Source organism: Tiliqua scincoides, chromosome 6 (genome assembly GCF_035046505.1).
Source record: "Tiliqua scincoides isolate rTilSci1 chromosome 6, rTilSci1.hap2, whole genome shotgun sequence".
In the NCBI taxonomy this organism is placed as follows: Eukaryota; Metazoa; Chordata; class Lepidosauria; order Squamata; family Scincidae; genus Tiliqua; species Tiliqua scincoides.
The window spans coordinates 29,893,610-29,911,001 of record NC_089826.1 but is presented as its reverse complement, the minus strand read 5'-3'; the positions used below and the strand labels follow the sequence as shown (position 1 = coordinate 29,911,001).

Here is a 17,392-nt window from a genome sequence, read left to right as displayed (position 1 = left end):
CAAGTTTCTGGAGAAAAAATCCATTACGGGGTACAAGCCATGATGTGTATGCACAACCTCCTGATTTTAGAAATGGGCTATGTAAGAAGGCCAGATGCAAGGGAGGGCACCAGGATGAGGTCTCTTGTTATCTGGTGTGCTCCCTGGGGCATTTGGTGGGCCGCTGTGAGATACAGGAAGCTGGACTAGATGGGCCGATGGCCTGATCCAGTGGGGCTGTTTTTATGTTCTTACTAGAGTGGAAAGTGTCCTGTGTGTGTGCCAAAACTTACTTCTGCAGCAGCTGTAGTCCTGCAGCTGTGTCCCTGAACTCCTATACACTCCTTCATTGTAAGTGAATCCACAAGCCAAAGAACTACTGTAGCAGGCCAGTTTCCTCCCAGATTTGACACTGTGTTAAGGAATGTTGTGTGTATTCTTTGGTCCAGCATGTTTGGCTTGTGGCAGGAGCAGTGCACCCAGCATCCTGTGTGAGCAATGAGTCCGGATGAGTTAGGAAAATATAAGATTTGAAGAAATTTCTGGGGCCCCTTCTTTGGCTCCTGGACCCACTTTTTGACTGTGGGCCCAGGTACAAATTCCCCCTGTACCCTCCTTCTCATGGGCTCTGCTGGAAATATAGGTAATAGCAGGATTCTTCAGTCAAACAGGCAAGCTAGAGTAAAAATTTGGGCTAGTGATTCTCACAGCTGGACATAATGGTGATAGATTATCCAAGGCATCTTTGCAACAGTGGGGTTGGCACTTTGCCCAAATTCAGACAGCAGTTCGGAAAAGGTAAACACATCTGTGCTCTCATTAGCACTTCCAACTTCTGCCATTCTTCTTCATTTGCCTTTCAAAACCCACATCTGTACTGCTCCTCACAGCATGTGGCCACGGCATTTTCATAAAGGCAGTGAAAACATTTATACCCTTGTGTTTTCACATTACAGTACTAGAATGAAGCCTCTTGAAATGTGCTTATGGCAGCTTATTGGCTAACAGCAGCCAATGTAGTCTATTAACATATCAAGTATATTTTCTTTTTCCATCTTTTAATGCAGGAAGCTAAGAATTTGGAAATAAAAAAATAGCAAGTTTTGCTGCTTTTCATCAGAACAGATAATGATTGACCATAGTTTCTAAGATATAACATGGATACTCGCAGCATGGATTTCACAGTGCTTGGGAACAAAGATACAACCCCCCCCATCCGTGAATCTAGTATCTGCTGATTCAGTTATCTGCAGTTCACTGCATTCGTTACCTTCATTTTTGTTCTTACCAGTGGTGCCAAGCAGACTTTTCTCTTCCTTTCACAGGACACTATAAGCAGGCAAGCTTATAGAAAGGTATGCAGACAGGCAGCTTGAACACTTGAGGGACACAGGCAGAATGTTAACAAGAAGCCAGAAGAACACAGTCCCAGATTCAATCCCTGGCTTCTTCAGGCAGAGCTGGGAAAGGCACACAATAATTGAGGGCAAACCTTGCAAAGTATATTTGACAGTAGAAATAAAGGAGACAAACTGAATTATGCTGATAAGATTAAAATGAACAAATAAAATAGAATTGCATAGATCAGTGTTTTCCAAGCTGTGGTCTGCAACCTGATTTTTGGTGGATCTGAAACGGAAACTGAAAAGCTCATGGCTAACAAGAAAAATGTGTTGAATCCTATGAAAAGTGAAACTGAGCTGCAAGTGTGTTTACTGATGAGGAGGTGAATGTGCCAGGCAGCCAAATCCTGAGGTTCCCAGCACCTGCTGGAGCAGCAGCACCAAAGCAGCTACCGCTGTATCCAGCAGAAAGCAGCTAGAGGTCTCTTTGTCCCCTTCTAACTTTCTTTCTTGGGGGAAAGCCCCAAGCCGCACAATGGGGCTTCTCAAATCTGCGCCAGCTATTTTGCCCAAAGTTCAGTTATTTTGCTCAGAGACACAGAGTTCAGGATACGGTGGAGCAGAACCCTGGTTCCTTCACCCTCCCCTAGCCTTGTTCTGCCCTCCTCTCACCCCCCAGAAGCCACATTGCCATCCAGCGGTTGCACTTACCCCTGGCGGTGCTCCTTACTCGCCTGGTGCTGTCAACGTGCTTTACAGCACGTTTACGGCACCCAGCACCAGTGCTGGCACTGGCTGAGTTTAGGATTGGGCCCTCAGTCCACTTTGAAGGGCAGGCCAAGAAAAATGCAATGCCTATAGAATGGTCCTGATGCACACAGGCCCCAAAAAGCACTTGAGATCCAAAAGTCCCCCCTCCCAAGCTGATAAGGAAAATGTATTGAGCCCTATGGAAAGTGGAACTGAGTCACACGTGTGCATTTAGTCTCAAGAAGGCAAATGTGCCTTGGCTCCTATTGAAGGACAGGTGGAGTCCTTCAATGCAAGACCTCCAGAATGGTCCTGATCCAATGAATGTGAAGTTAAAAAAAATGCTCCAGAATACACCCGCCCCAACCATATGTGGGTCCAGGTAGAGTAGTGGTTTTCAACCACTCTGCCGCAGCACATTAGTGTGCCACTGATGGTTCATAGGTGTGCTATGGGAGTTGGGGGGCAACATTTATTTGTAGGGCCATAGGGGGATGTGAGCTCCCCACTGGCAGTGCAATGTGCCTTGTCAATTGTCAAAAAATGGATGGTGTATCTTGACAATTTTAGCACCTTGTCATTGTGCCACAGGATGAAAAAGGTTGAAAATAGCTGTGATAGATTATCATTTTAAAAAGTAAGTTCCAGTGCTAAAATGTTGGGGAACCACTGAGGTGGATTATGGAGTGGAAGGGCACAAGGAAAGGCTTCCAGTGATTCGCAAATTTTTTGGTCTCCAGGGCTGCTGTCCGCTCCTAACGATGGTCTCAAGGAGCCCCAGGGCTCTGAGGAGCACACATCGAGATGGAGAAATGTTGGGCTAGACCAAAAATAGCAGACAGACTGCAGAAATGAAATCAGAGTTCTGTGTGCGGATGAAAAAAAAACATGGAGGACTGTGGAGACGGCAGGATGTTTGTGGTCAGTTTCAATGTGTGTTGTATCAAATGTTTTTAAGTGTTTGTCAGAATCTTACACAGAGGATGGAGTGAGGAAGTGGCAAAAAGTTTGAGCAGCATTAACAAAAGGGGTGGCTAGTTGGCGATGGAGGTCTGTGGCTCAAGGAAATAAAAGATGACAAGCCATTGGAAAAGAGACAGATTTTCTGTTTCTTGCTAAATAGGATAGGACTGAGCACCTGTAAGGACTGAGTATTTATGGTGAACAACAGAAATCTTTCCCGGATTGAAGACGTTTTGTTAAATGCTTCTTATCGTTTTAGGTTCGTGGGAATAAAGGAGAAGTGCTGTACGTTCTGGATGCCAGCAATCCAAGGCATTCAAACTGGTTGCGTTTTGTACATGAAGCACCATCACAGGAACAGAAGAACCTGGCAGCTATCCAGGTAAATGAATTGAAGTCTTATTTTCCTTACAGCCCACCCTGATCTAGGACTGGACTGTTGGGGGCAGAGCTATACATTTTTGCATTTTGAGGGTGGCAATTTCACTTAATTGAAATGATGGATATAGTAGGAAAGCAAAGGGGTAGTCCAGTCCTAATGTGGGCTGGTACAGCTAGGTCACACAGCTTGCACTGTATCCAGTGCAGGCTTGGAGGCGACTGGAGGTCTGTCCTATGGACTGCCCTATGGGACTACTCAGATCGCCACTATTTAGATGGAGGAAGTCTGAATGGCCTGGTCTAACACGGGGAGGCCCAGGATGGGGGGTTAGGATACAGCAGAGGAGGACTCCACTGATTCCACCTCCTCCCAGGCCTGTCCCACCCCCTGTTATGCCTTCCCCCTGCCCTGTAACGCCCCCTTCCCTGCCTCCAGAATGTCTTCCTACCACCTTCTCACAGCCCCTGTGCAAAACTCACCGCTGCTGGCAGCAGTCTGAATGCAATGCTGGTGGGTTGGCGCAAGCTGCAATCCACTGGCGCCGATTACTCACTGGGTGTCACTACATGCTTTATGGCATGTTTGCGACATCTTCTGCTGGTGCAGGGGCAACTGCGCTGGTGGATTGTCTTCTTAGGATTGTTCTGTCAGGCACTTACACTTTTTATTCAGTGCATAAATTACAGTTTAGGTTTTGAATAGTGAACACTGAAAAGGCTGGTTTTGTTTTTTTATTACATCCATCATTACCCTTTAGGTCAGTGTTATTCAAGCTGGGAGGTGCCGGGAACTGAAAGGGGAGGCGCGGGATGTCCTCTCGCAGTGATACAGTCACATCCCTGGGCAGAATACGAGCCCGTCTTCTGCCCGTTGTCTGCGCTTTTTTTTAAAGCAGAAGAAACAGGAGTTGCTCAGCTGCGAGAGTGGCTGCTGCCGCCTGCCCTCTTCTCCCTCCACTCCAAGGCTGCCGCCTTCTGTGTTCGCTGCATGTTGTTTGCAAAGCTCTTCCACTCCAGCCCCCATCTGGCAAGTACCGAGCATGCTCAGCTTGCAGTCCTTGTCCTTGCTGACCATCAGAAAGAAACCCTCTTTGATCCTTGTCTGGTTGGTTCCTAGTTCCCAGCCTGGGATTGCTTCTCATCAAAGTGAAATCTCTCTTTTCAACCCCCTCCCTCTTCCACTTCCCCCTTTCCTCCAAACCTTCCCACTTTCCTCCCCCTCCCCTTAAAGTTGTTTCCATGCAGTTGGCAAAGGGGAAGGGGAGAGACAAGCACACACTTTACTTGGCCAGGAGCAGAAAAAGGGTACTGTTTTTAAAGTGATTTATTAATCTTGTTGTTTGACTAAAGAGGAAAGGCTTTATTTTTAAAGTGATGCATCTTGCTGTTTGAAGGGAATACTTAGCAGCCATTGATGAAGTGATTGCCAGCCCAATCCTATCCACACTTTCCTGGGCGTAAGCCCCATTGACTCTAATGGGACTTACTTCTGAGTAGACATGCATAGGCTTGAGCTGTGCATCTCCTAGTATAGGAGACAAATCAGTCTCCTAACCAAACCCTTATCAGCTCTGATATATTTTCATGGTCTATTTTTGTTTTCCCCACCAGCTGCCTGAAAAATTTCATTGCATTAAATTAATAAAGGGTTCAATCCTATCCAAGGAGAATGGGAGAAATGACTAGTTGGATTGGGGTCCACAGGGGTGTGTGTGTGTGCGTGTGTGTGTGTGTGTGTGTGTGTGTGTGTGTGTGTGTGTGTAATGTTGGTCAGACTGGTTGTTCACAAAGTTCATTTGATAAAACAATTCTGTTGGTATGCTTACAAAGTTAAAAAAATGAGTCTTCCTGGACCAGACAAAATCTACCTACTCCAGCATCCTGTCTCCAGCAGTGATTAGCAGCTGATCATTTATAAAGCATGTATATTGCTGTGTATTAATAATATATTTTTAAGATCTGCATTTAATTAATGATATGATTAATATAATTAATATTAACATAGTTAATATTTCTGGCCACTTCCTGTTTAATGATGTCACTTCCAACCCTCAGGAACATGATGGGGAGTCATGGCCAACAGCCACGGGGGTCAAGGGAGCCACTGGCTGGAAAAGTTTGAGTACCACAGCTTTAGGTTAAAGATGCCAGCCTTAGGGACTAATAGAACAGTTTGAAAGGGAAGAGCAAAAGCACGGGTAACCATGTCACCTGTACACTGCACAGGAATCAAGATCACAGATGTGGGAGGCCTTGGAAGCTGATCTCTCTGCCTTCTGTAGCTCTAATCTGAAATTTTAGGTTATGCAGTCTGGGACACAAAGGTGCCTTTTCCTTTGCAGTGGCATCATATTTTCGCTGAAGCCTTGTGGGGAGAACCTCCAGCCCTTCCCTGAGATTTCTGATGTAGGACTGGGGGAAGACAAAAGTGGTGTTTCATGTTTCCCCATCCAGTCTTCTTCACAGCCTGGAAGCAACCAAGTTGGGGAAACTTTGAACCTTGTGTTAAGTAGGGGGAAATTTTCCTGTCAGATAATGAGGATGAGGCAAAAGGAAGTAATTACACCAAATGTTATTGGGCCTGAAGGATTACAGAGGGGAGTATAACTCTTAATGTCCTCTTGAGATTGCAAGACTGAGAAAGGAAGAGTCCAAAAATCCTACTGCCCTTTGCATCCCCTCTTTCCTTCCTCAGACTTTCTCACTTTGAAACTGGAGATGTTGGAGATTTTGTGTCTTCTGCCGGACTCAAGGGAGCTCCTTGGCTACTTTCCAGCTAAGCTTCAGGCTTGGGAGTCTTCACAGAGAATCTGATTTCCCTTGTGATAGCCGATCTTTGCTGGAGCCTCCTTGTAGCTGTGCATTTGCCTTGCTAAACTTCAGTGTATTTTGCATTTCTAACTTGACTGCACATATTATTACTGTTTATATATTATATGGACATTCCAGAGCTATAACTATGCATATTGTTCATTCAGCCAAATAGCACTGTGTTCAATTTTGTTTGAGTTGGTTGAGTTTAAGGGGAACTTTTGAATATTGGGGAACAATTCAGTTGAAGGTCTTTGTTTCTAAGATCATGATTTTTCCCCCCGTTATGTCACAACTATAGTGATGCTAGTATTCTAAAATTCAGTGTACTTTACAGTGACTGAATTCAGCCCAATCCTATGCCCAATCCAATTCAGCCCAGAATTGGGCTATCTGCAGTAGCTCTTAGCAACAATGGAAAAGAGATGACTGCCGTCACAAAATGGCCACCGATGGTGCACAGAGTGCTCCATTGGTGGTCATTTTGGGATTGCAGTGGCAAGAGGCAGCAATGTTCCCCATTCATTACCAGACCTGTCTGTGGGCACTGGAGCAGGGGAGGGGAGAAACGAAGGGAGGAGAAACAGGGTGGGGGGCTGCAGGATGTCTAGCTCCAGTGGTGATGGTACATGCTGGATCCTGTTCTCCCTTTGAGCAGCCTCTCCATCCTCTTGGAGCCTCTTCTTGGTCTTGTGCCAGCTGAAGAGCTGAGGCAGGTCCCAGGAGACCCACCACGGAGTGGGAGGCTTATGGAGGCTTATTAAATCCCCTTTCCCTTATGAAGCTGCCTGGTCCGCCGCCTCCAGACTGGGTACAGCGTTCACCTTTTCAGCACACTGCACCAGTGGCGTAGCTAGCGCGGGGCGGGAGTGGTGGTACGCCCTGGGTACCACCCTTGAGGGGGGTGACACCACAAATGCCCCAACATCGCTAAAATTGTGGTGGTTAGGATTAATACTGTCATGTTATATACCATTGGATGTGGACTTTCCAGCGGAATCCAATGCAAAAAACCGGATTGAAATATCTCCTTTCCATCAAACGTTATGGCCAAAAAACCGGAAACAAAAAAATGCATGGAACCCTATGGAAAATAAAACTGAATCATATCGCGTGTTTACTCGTGAGTAGGCAAACATACCATAGTTCATCAGAAAGGGTAGGCTGAGAGGAATCCAACGACACCTGAATGGTTCCTATCCAGTGAAAGCAGCCCCAAAAAAACACCCAAGAAGGAAGTCCCTCCCTCCAAACAGACGAATGTACTGAGCCCTATGGAAAGCGAAAGTAAGGCACACTGTCACATTTACTCGTGAGTAAGCAAATGTGCCTTGGCTCCTGGTCAAGTCAGGCAAAGGGGAATGCAAGGCTAGCTGCATGGTCCCCATCTGATGAAAGTGGAGCTCAACAAATGCTCCAGAAGGCAGTACCGCACCCCCCCAAAGAATAAAACAGAGGCTTGAGCTGGTAAGGTGGGCACTGGGGAGGGCTGAGAATCTCACTGATTTATTTGTGGGGTGGGTGTTATTGCAGGCAGCAACCCCCCCAAAAGAATAAAACAGAGGCTTGAGCTGGTAAGGTGGGCACTGGAGAGGGCTGAGAATCTCACTGTTTTTTTTTTTGGGGGGGGGGGGTTATTTCTGGCAGGCTACAGAGAAAATTCACTTAGTGAAACAGGGCTGGCTTCCCCTTATTTATCTGTTTTTCTTTAATTTAATTATTTATAATTATTTTATTTTGCTTGATGATGTCACTTCCAGCCATGACATCACTTCCGGTGGGTACTGGACAGATTGTCATTCTAAAAAGTGGGTCCCAGTGTTAAAAGTTTGAGAACCACTGCCTTAACTCCAAACAGGCCAATGAGACATCCGGGGCGGGGTGACATCCTAGTGACCAAAATTCTGGAAATTGTGACTTTTAGGAATAATACCATCATGTTATATACCATTTGATGCAGAATTTCATCCATTGCTTGTGGGGAAATATTCACTGCATTTATTTTTCTGACCATTACTATTTTCATTCCATTTTATGACAGATATGACTATATCTGTCTCACCTACCTCACAGGGTTGTTGTGAGGACAAAATAAGGGGAGGAACCATGTACACCAGCCTGAGCTGCTTAGAGGAAGGGTGGTATAAAAATGTGAATTAATTAACTAATCAATATAATTAATAATTAATTAATAATAATTAATAATAATTAATTAAGTCATATGAGGTGACAAAAATTTATGGGCCCCGGGTGTCAAATGACCTAGCTACGCCTCTACACTGCACCAGCAGGTGGGGGGGGGGGAGAATAGGATTGGACTCTAAGTGTCAGGGGAGGGATGAAATTGGGCTCTAAGTATCAAACATGCTTTGCAAGCATTCTACAAGGCTGATCAAGCAAAAGAATTGCATTTTTGTGTGGGATCCACACAAAACCTTTAGACTCTTTTCTATTGCCTCAGAGAGTATGGTCACCAATATATGATGGAAGAATCCCCATGACCCAGAACTTTCTCGTACTCTTTGCAGTCTTGACAATGGCTTCTGAATCAGTTCAAGTCTATAATTTATCATAAATCAGGGACGGGGGAAGGATGGAGTATATTATATTGTATTATATTGTATTATAATGCCATTGTACGAATTGATGGTACATCCACACCTGGAGTTTTGTGTTAAGTTTTGGTCACCACGTCTTAAAAAGGACATAGTGGAAATGGAAAAGGTGCAAAAGAGAGCGACTAAGATGATTGCTGGACTGGGTCACCTCCCTTATGAGGAAAGGCTGCAGCATTTGAGGCTCTTCAGTCTAGAAAAGAAGCGCCTGAGGAGGACATGATTGAGGCATACAAAATTATGCAGGGGATGGATAGAGTGGATAGAGAGACGATCTTTTCGCTCTCACTCAACACCAGAACCAGGGGACATCCAGTAAAATTGAGTGTTGGGAGAATTAGAACAAACAAAAGAAAATATTTCTTTACTCAGCGTGTGGTCAGTCTGTGGAACTCCTTGCCGCAGGATGTGGTGATGGTGTCTGGTCTAGATACCTTTAAAAGGGGATTGGACAGATTTCTGGAGGAAACTCCATCACAGTTACAAGCCATGATGGGTACGTACAGTCTGAAATTAGCAGGTCGCTCATCATGAGGGCCATGTAGGAATTTTTTTCTGTCATCTCAATTGGCCGTCGATGGCAGTGTTTTCACCTACCTCAGACTTGTGAGGAAGGTATGTTCAGTAGGTTTCATGCGTTAAAAATTGGTCATTGTGTTGTCTTTGTTGGGGGGTGTCAGGATAAATAGAATGCCAGATGCAGGGGAGTGGCAGCAACATGCAAGTATCTTGTGTACTCCCTGAGGCATCCGGTGGGCCACTGCGAGATACAGGAAGCTGAATTAGATGGGCCTTTGGCCTGATCCTGCAAGGCTCTTCTTACGTTCTTAAAGGCGCAGTCCTAACCATCTTTCCAGCACCAAGGTAAGGGCAATGCAGCTCCAAGGTAAGGGATCAAACATTCCCTTCCCTTGAGGAGGTCTCCATGACTGTCACCCAACTGTAGGATGCAGCATGTGCCCCCTTGACACAACTATTTCAGTGTGGGAAAGTTGGTTAGGATATGGGCCTAAATCTTTTAAATAAATAAATGTAAATAAATATTACAGTCTTGGTGGAGCAGACTTCTCTAGTTTTTCCATGCATAGGAAGATCCATCTGTTTTATCTAGTGGTATAAGAAAATGAAAGCCTAGCTTCTATAATTTCAAAATAAAATTTTGCTTGAGCAGCAAATGCAATTATTCTTTGAAAGAGAATCTCCATAACTGTTACAAAGAGGCAATTTCATTTGCCACAAATGCGGAAACCTTTTCAGCATCTTATGCCTATGCTATGGGAAGTTTGTACAACTGGAAGTGCTGTTTATAAGCTGTTTAAAAATGCCTTTGCCCAGAATGTCAACCTAGTGAATATTTTGCACAGTGGCAGTTAGAAAAAAGTTGCAATTGTTCTATCCCCTCTTTTTCCTTTGATACATGACATCCTTCATGAATGGCCCTCAGTATAGGCAAATGGTTAATCAAAATGACTGTTGCTGCCAAATTGAAGCATTACTGTGTGACATACAACCACAGAGTCATTGCCCTTTCTTTGCATGTTTCTATCAGTGTGACAGCAACAATAAACCTTCAGTCTTTGCACCTGTCAGTCAGCAGTCAATGAACATGTAAGATCTACAGCACATCCCACACTTTAAAACCTACATTATTGTTTTTCGGTTAGTTTTCCAATATTTTTCCTATAGTTTTATTTATTACATGTAAATTATCTGAATGAATGAATGTCTACATTTGGTCCTTTGTATGCCAGCTGTATATTTTTTTAATGGTGTCTGCTGGTGACTACTATGTGAGAGAAGGCCCCTTGGTTATTAAAGTCAAAACTTTTTATAAACAGAATCACAGTCAGCCCTCTACATTCAAACACTGTTCATTAACCAGCAGACATTCTGGTGGTCTGGACAAACTCAGCAAACTAGAATAACGAAATGCAAAAGTTAATGGGAAAGAAGGTAGTAACTGTGATGCAATAGAGTGGTTTAAAGGCACACTTAACAAATGTAATAATGTAAGATTAATAACTGAGACTCAGTCAACACTAAAATAAATATAGTACAACTGCTCTTTCTCTCAGCCTAAAAGACAGGAAGGCATTGGGATTGAGAAGGAGAGGAGGTAAGCTCCAAAGAAGCCAAGACAAACTCTGTTGTATCTGCAGTATAAATGTACTTATTATTTAGCAAATTTGAAAATGTTTTCTATTAACTTACAGTGCCATGCACTTGTAGTTAAACTCATGGCTTAATCCTATCGCCTACTTACAGCAGTGAATATTGCGATCTGCCGCTGTAAGTCCATGTACGACAGCATGAAAGGCATACTCCAGAGCCTTCAGTGCAAATGACTGGAGGCTCTGTGTGCTCACCAATGGCCCACCCAGGACATACTGGAGGAAGTAAGGCAGTGAAGGGGGCAGGTTGTAGGCAGGGAGGAGAAGGTTCAGGGGAGGTTTGGGGCAGGATGTGCAGAGCAGGCTGGTGGGTGAAGTCACATACTGGATCTTATCCTTGATTTTTAGCCTGCCCTGCCCCTTTCTCTCATCAGACTTACACCAGCAAAATAGCTGGCGTGGATCTGAGGAGACCCATAGGTGATCAGGAGGCCTACTGGGGAGTAAATTTTTTTTTTTTTAAAAATTTATTTACCTCTCGCTGGCTGTTTGACTTTCCCTCCACCACCATAGCATATAGTGCTGCCACATCATGTAGGATGCTGCATCGTGTAGGACGTACTAATGAAGAGGGACGAGTGTATTGTGTTTTGGGGCATAAGTTTCAAGGGATAAAAAGCAGAGACATTTTACACTGGAAAAAAAACTTCCTTTAAACTTGATTTATTTTAAATTTAGATTATGGTAAATTAAATTTACTAGAACATACAACAGTGCTATAAGAGAAAAAAGTAACTTCTTGATGCAGACAAACTATCCCGATAGCCATCTAGACTCTGCTGTGAAATACACATCTTGAAGAAAATATGTAATTAGTTTTCTTTTCCCCTTCCATCACTGGTATAAGAGTTAAACTGTGGCTGGTTCTTGAAGACTTTTGCTTTTGTCAAGTTTATCAAATAAAATCAACTTTCCATTTCATAAATAAGTCATTTTAATCCATTACAGAACTCTCTAAGCTTTAGAAACATGCTATCCCCCTGTTGGCAGTTTAAATGAATCTTTCGCATTTTGCAAATTAAAAATCATTATCTTGACCTAGTGATGCAAAGCTTGTCACAAAATATATGACTATAAATGCTGTACGTAAGGTTCAGTTAGCTGTACTGTATGTTGATGATATTGATATTGTGATTTATGACAGCACTTGGCGGTCTTTGCTAGCTAGAAATGATTCCCCTTTAGTTTTCTTGGGTAGGACTCAAAGCACTTGGTTATATGGTTCTTTCCCAACTCTATCTCACCATGTGAATCTCACCTCACTCATCCACCTGAAAGCAAGGCCATGTAATCAGAGAAAGGCCAAAGCAAAAGCCTTGACAATTGCAATAGATGTTCATAGATTCAAACAATGTCTGTCACAGATTACTTGATCGTGTATCCACTTGAAAGTTTATGTACTTATTCTAGATTGCTTTAAACCAGAGATATCCAGACCTTGGTCTGTGGGCAAAATCTGGCCCTCAAGAGGATTTTTTTTGTGGGCCGCATGCTTCCCCAGCCTCTCCAAGCTAAAAATAGCTGAAAAGATGCACTTCCAGGTCTCCCAGCATGGGTTTTTACCACATTCAGCCACTAGAGATGCTGAATGAAATTATTCCATAACATTGCATTACATTCAACACCTCTAGTGGCAGAATGAGGTATACAACCAGTATATTCCAGGTCTCCCAGCATTGGTATATACTGCTTTCCGCCTCTAGAGGTGCTGAATGTAATGCAGTGTAATGAAATAATTTCATTCCATTCTACTCCGTTACATTCAGCACTTCTAGAGGCTGAATGTGGTATATTCCCATGCTTTTTCAATCCTTTTTCAAAATCCATTCCTCCCTCTTCCTGTCAAGTCGATTTTGCCCTCTGCTCCCCTCCTCCTTCCACCCCCACCCACTTATTGTATTCAATCAAACTCTCAGCCCATCGTTTCTCCATGTATTTATTATTTATTTATTTATTTTCTGACCGTCGACACCATGTCAGATCTACGATGCTGCCCTTGTGCCAGAAAATTGGAGACCCCTGCTTTAAATAGATATAGCTGCATATGTTTCTAAAGAGGTGCCCAATCTCTTATTTTCTCCAACAGGAAGGAGAAAACATTTTCTATCTAGCTGTGGAGGATATTGAAACAGATACAGAACTCCTGATCGGGTACCTTGACAGTGACATGGAAGAAGTAGAGGAAGATGAGGAGGAAGTGATTATTAACCAAGAAGAAGACAACAGCAACAACAACAGTAGCAGTAATAGCAGTAATAAGGAATTGCAACAAAGTAATGAAAAAGGTATGGATGAGATTAAAAGTAATTCATCTGTTGCTGTTAAAAAGCCCACACAAATAATTTTTCAATACAAGTAAAGTAAGTGTTTTTCTATTTAATAAGAGATTCAGATATTATCTAGTCAGAAGACTAGGAGGCTAAGTACAGTTGTGTGCTGCTTAATGACAGGTATGCAGACCAGCATCCCTTCGTCAAGTGGGACTTGACGCTATGCAAAGCCTCCCTTGCCGCCAGAGGCTTTTCTGAGCTTCCCAGTGCGCGCTCGTGAGCTGCCTCTGCAAGGCTCAGAATGCCAGAATCGCGTGAGAGACACAACCTTTGGTTTCCTTCAGGAAACTGGAAATTGTGTCTCTTGTGCAACTGGAACATTCTGGGTCTCACAGAGGCAGCGCACGTGTGTGCGCTGCCCCTGGGAGGCTCAGAAAAGCCTCCAGAGGTGAGGGGAACAGAGCTCCCCTCAGTTTCAGAGGCTTGGGGTGTGCAACCTCCTGATCAGTAGTGGCTGTTGCGTATGCGACCTGTCACTGGCTGGAGGATCGTTAAGGGGCTCACACCTGTAATTTTATCAATGCCTGTATTTCTTCTCTTGTTATCTAAACCAGGGGTGCCCAAACCCTGGCTCTGGGGCTACATGCGGCCCTCGAGGTCTCTCAGTGCGGCCCTCAGGGAGCCCCCAGTCTCCAATGAGCCTCTGGCCCTCTGGAGTTTTGTTGGAGCCCACATTGGCCAGACACAACTGCTCTCAGCGTGAGGGCAACTGTTTGACGTCTCACGTAAGGCTATGTTTAGACTTGGGTCCCACTGCCAAGATACCTCATTATGTTATGCAAATATTCCAAAATTTAAAAAAACATCCAAAGCACTTCTGGTGCGAAGCATTTTGGATACGGGATACTCAACCTGTACTAAGCTTATGAAATATTTGGACTAGAGATTCTTTATTTCAAATTTAGTTCCTTTTCAAGGTTTCTTTAGGCTTAGTACTTTTCCACTGAAATAAATTCAGAATAATTTATGGTTCTGGGAATAGCTGCTACAATACTGTGGATCCCCCTTCTCAAGAGAATCTTCTTCAAGTATAATCTACCAAAAATTTTAACTCAAGAAAATTATTTTTCCTTTTTGTCCTGTGCAGATTCTCGTAGCTTTAAAGAGGACCATGCCTGTCCCAATTGCGAATCCAGTTTTGCTAGCCAAGAAATCCTAGCAGAACACCTTCAAACACTGCACCAGAAACCTAGTGAGGAGAAGGAATTCAAATGTAGAAATTGTGGGAAGAAATTCCCCGTTAAGCAAGCTCTGCAGAGACAGTAAGTCTATAACATTTAAATAATGAATTGAAGTCACTTAGACCAATAATATGATTTTCTCTTGTTAATAGTGAATGAATTGAGGTTGTGATCACAGTTTTGTGGAAGTAAGTATGGTTGCTCATGCCACATTTTAAGATCTATACTTTTAAAACATTTTAAACCATAAAGGGCATATGTGGCAGAACATGTTTACAAATAAGTGTTGTAAACATGTGTATCATGTTTGTGTATCATGCAGGCACATTAGCTGGGGAACCAGGACTGTGCTTCCTGTTGAGTGTACATTCACTGCAATATTTCATTTAACCCCTGCTAATTGGGTAAGAGGCACTTTTTCAAGTGGGTGCTCCTTTTTTTAGCGGGGAGAGTAACTGGCCCACCTCACCCCAGCACTGTCTGTTCTAGTGGCTGTCTGCTGGTATTCATTTGCATCTTTTTAGATTGTGAGCCCTTTTGGGACAGGGAGCCATTTAGTTATTTGATTTTTCTCTGTAAACCGCTTTGTGAACTTTTAGTTGAAAAGCGGTATATAAATACTGTTAATAATAATAATAATAATAATTTCAGTTTGCACTTTGTAAAGTATGAAATGACCCCAAGACCCACTGAAATCAATATCAGTTCATTAGAAAAGACCACTCATGCTTCCTGCTTGAGTTTTATGGTAGTTTCTACATGTTCTTTGTATGAATATCTTAGTATTAATATCACCGAATATTGTTGACACTGCATCAAGCTTGTTGGACATAATCAAATCAGGTCATTCAGAACCCGTGGTTCCTGTGTTATGTTTACACTGGCCTTTCCTTCCAGTGTTCTTCCAGTTTCCTTCCAGTGTAGTGGTTACTTTGGAATTGGGTACATGACTACTATGAATGCAATATAGAAACACTCATAATCGAAGATCCCACCGAAAATCCCACTGAGAACACAGTATTTTGTTAACACTAATGACCCAATCCTATCAGGAACTTATGATGGTGAATCTTGTGATTTGCCACCATAAGTCCCAGAACAACAGTGTGCTAGTCACTGTGTCCTTCTGTGGAATGGAGAAAGGCGTGGTGGTGGAAGCAGCAGGACGGGAGCGGCAGGGGATCTAGCCCCGTATCCTGTCTCTCGGCTTGACACAGGGCTGCTTTACTCTGCGCCAGCTAAATATCTGAGTAGTCCCATTGCGGGGCCACTTGCTTTATCCGGAGGAAGGGGACAAATGAGGAACCCCGAGGAGCTGTGGGTTGCTGCCTGGTGCACTCAGAATGCTGTGGCAGCCATTTTGGTACAGCTGCAGTTCTGGGCACCAGGTAGCTCAGGATTGGGCTCTTAATCAGCAGTGGCGATTCTTTGTGGTACAAAAGCTCGCATAGAGTTGAAAAGTATCAGCAAGTTTTTGATAAAAGTTTTGGTTCATTCAGAACAACCAAAAATCTCATTTTCAAACTGGATTACACTTGATAAGATTCACAGCTGAGGGCCTACCACCTGCACAAACAAGCCAATATTTCTTGGGGCATGAATAGAGTAGTGTGCAGTCTGAGATATGCATGCCAAGAACCCTTGTGACGTTGGTGTGAAACTCTTACAAGGTGCATTGCCAGCGCTTGGGGCAATAAAGTGTCTTATGCAGGCTTCGAACCATCTTGCCCTACTTTCTAGCAGAAGTCCATTTTCTACTTCTTTAATTTGCAACCTGGTTGTAAGGTTGGTCACTTCGAATGGACAAATTTTTCCATAAAATAATTGACATTGGGATCTGAGAATAGTTTTCAGCGTCCTGGTTATGTACCGCAAACATTCTCACGTACAGTACCTGGTTCCTAGAACTCAATGGCTCTTTGTTAAGTGAAGCTATAGTGCAATTAATTACATGATCGAATGGATTTTGGATCATTTGTCTTCTGTTTTTTCTTTCCTGACAGTGTTCTCCAGTGCACAGAGAATGTCAATCTGGGAAATCGCTTGAGAAGTTTCCAGTGTTCTGTTTGCAATACGTCCTTCGGCTCAGAATTGAGGTTTCTTGTCAGGATTACTGGACTGCTCTCACTCTGCGGCTGGCCTCCCTTTGCATGCTTGCTTGCTTTCCAGTTTCTTAGTTGTTCTGTGAACCCTGACTGTGTGAGATGAGAAATGCTTTCATTCCTACCTGCAGTAAGTTATGCATTAGGTGACCCCAGAAGTCTGCTGCGCTGCATGTGTTAAGCACACTCCAAATGCCTGCTGAGAGGACAGTTTTGGGTAGCTGTTTTTTGATGTGTTATTTTCCCTCCTCCAATTATTCACTCTCAGCTATGAACAGCACAAAGAAGCATGCCGGGGGGATGCCCGATTCATATGCAAGGCTGGGAGCTGTGGGAAGAAATTCAAAAGTAAGGATGCCCTGAAAAAGCACAAGGAAAATGTTCACACTGGTAAGTAAAATGTTGGAATTGTTGTTTTAGTTAACAATTCCTTAGACAGATTCATAGACATTGTCCTGTTGGTGACTATTAACTGTATGAGCTGAAATGAATGCTTCCTATTCACACGCATTGCACTTCTGAATATTAGTCTATGGCAGTGGTTCTCAAGCTCTCTGGGAGAGTTTGAGCCGCTCTAAGTTCTTGCAGGGGGCGGGTGGGGGTGGAGGGGGGCAGGGGGAGGATCCTGGGGATTGCGTTGCTAAGGGGGGGGGTGCAGGGACTGGCAGGCACTCACCAGTCCCTGCAGCATCCTCCTGGGAATGCAGGGAGCCCTGTGCGACCTCCGCAGGCCTCCCCGAAGCTTAGAAAGTGAAAGTGGAACGAT

At 43.8% G+C, this 17,392-nt stretch overlaps 1 protein-coding gene across 4 annotated transcripts in view; it reads left to right on the top strand.

Moving 5' to 3' along the window:
• Positions 1 to 17,392, top strand: part of PRDM5 (PR/SET domain 5) — a 119,348-nt gene that overhangs the window by 19,138 nt on the left and 82,818 nt on the right. For all 4 annotated transcript variants that reach the window (XM_066632626.1, XM_066632627.1, XM_066632625.1 and 1 more), the window contains exons 3-7: positions 3,295 to 3,417; positions 13,100 to 13,298; positions 14,431 to 14,605; positions 16,528 to 16,620; positions 16,895 to 17,016. In XM_066632626.1, coding sequence (XP_066488723.1) covers positions 3,295 to 3,417; positions 13,100 to 13,298; positions 14,431 to 14,605; positions 16,528 to 16,620; positions 16,895 to 17,016 — 712 coding nt within the window. The remainder of the gene's footprint in view (positions 1 to 3,294; positions 3,418 to 13,099; positions 13,299 to 14,430; positions 14,606 to 16,527; positions 16,621 to 16,894; positions 17,017 to 17,392) is intronic.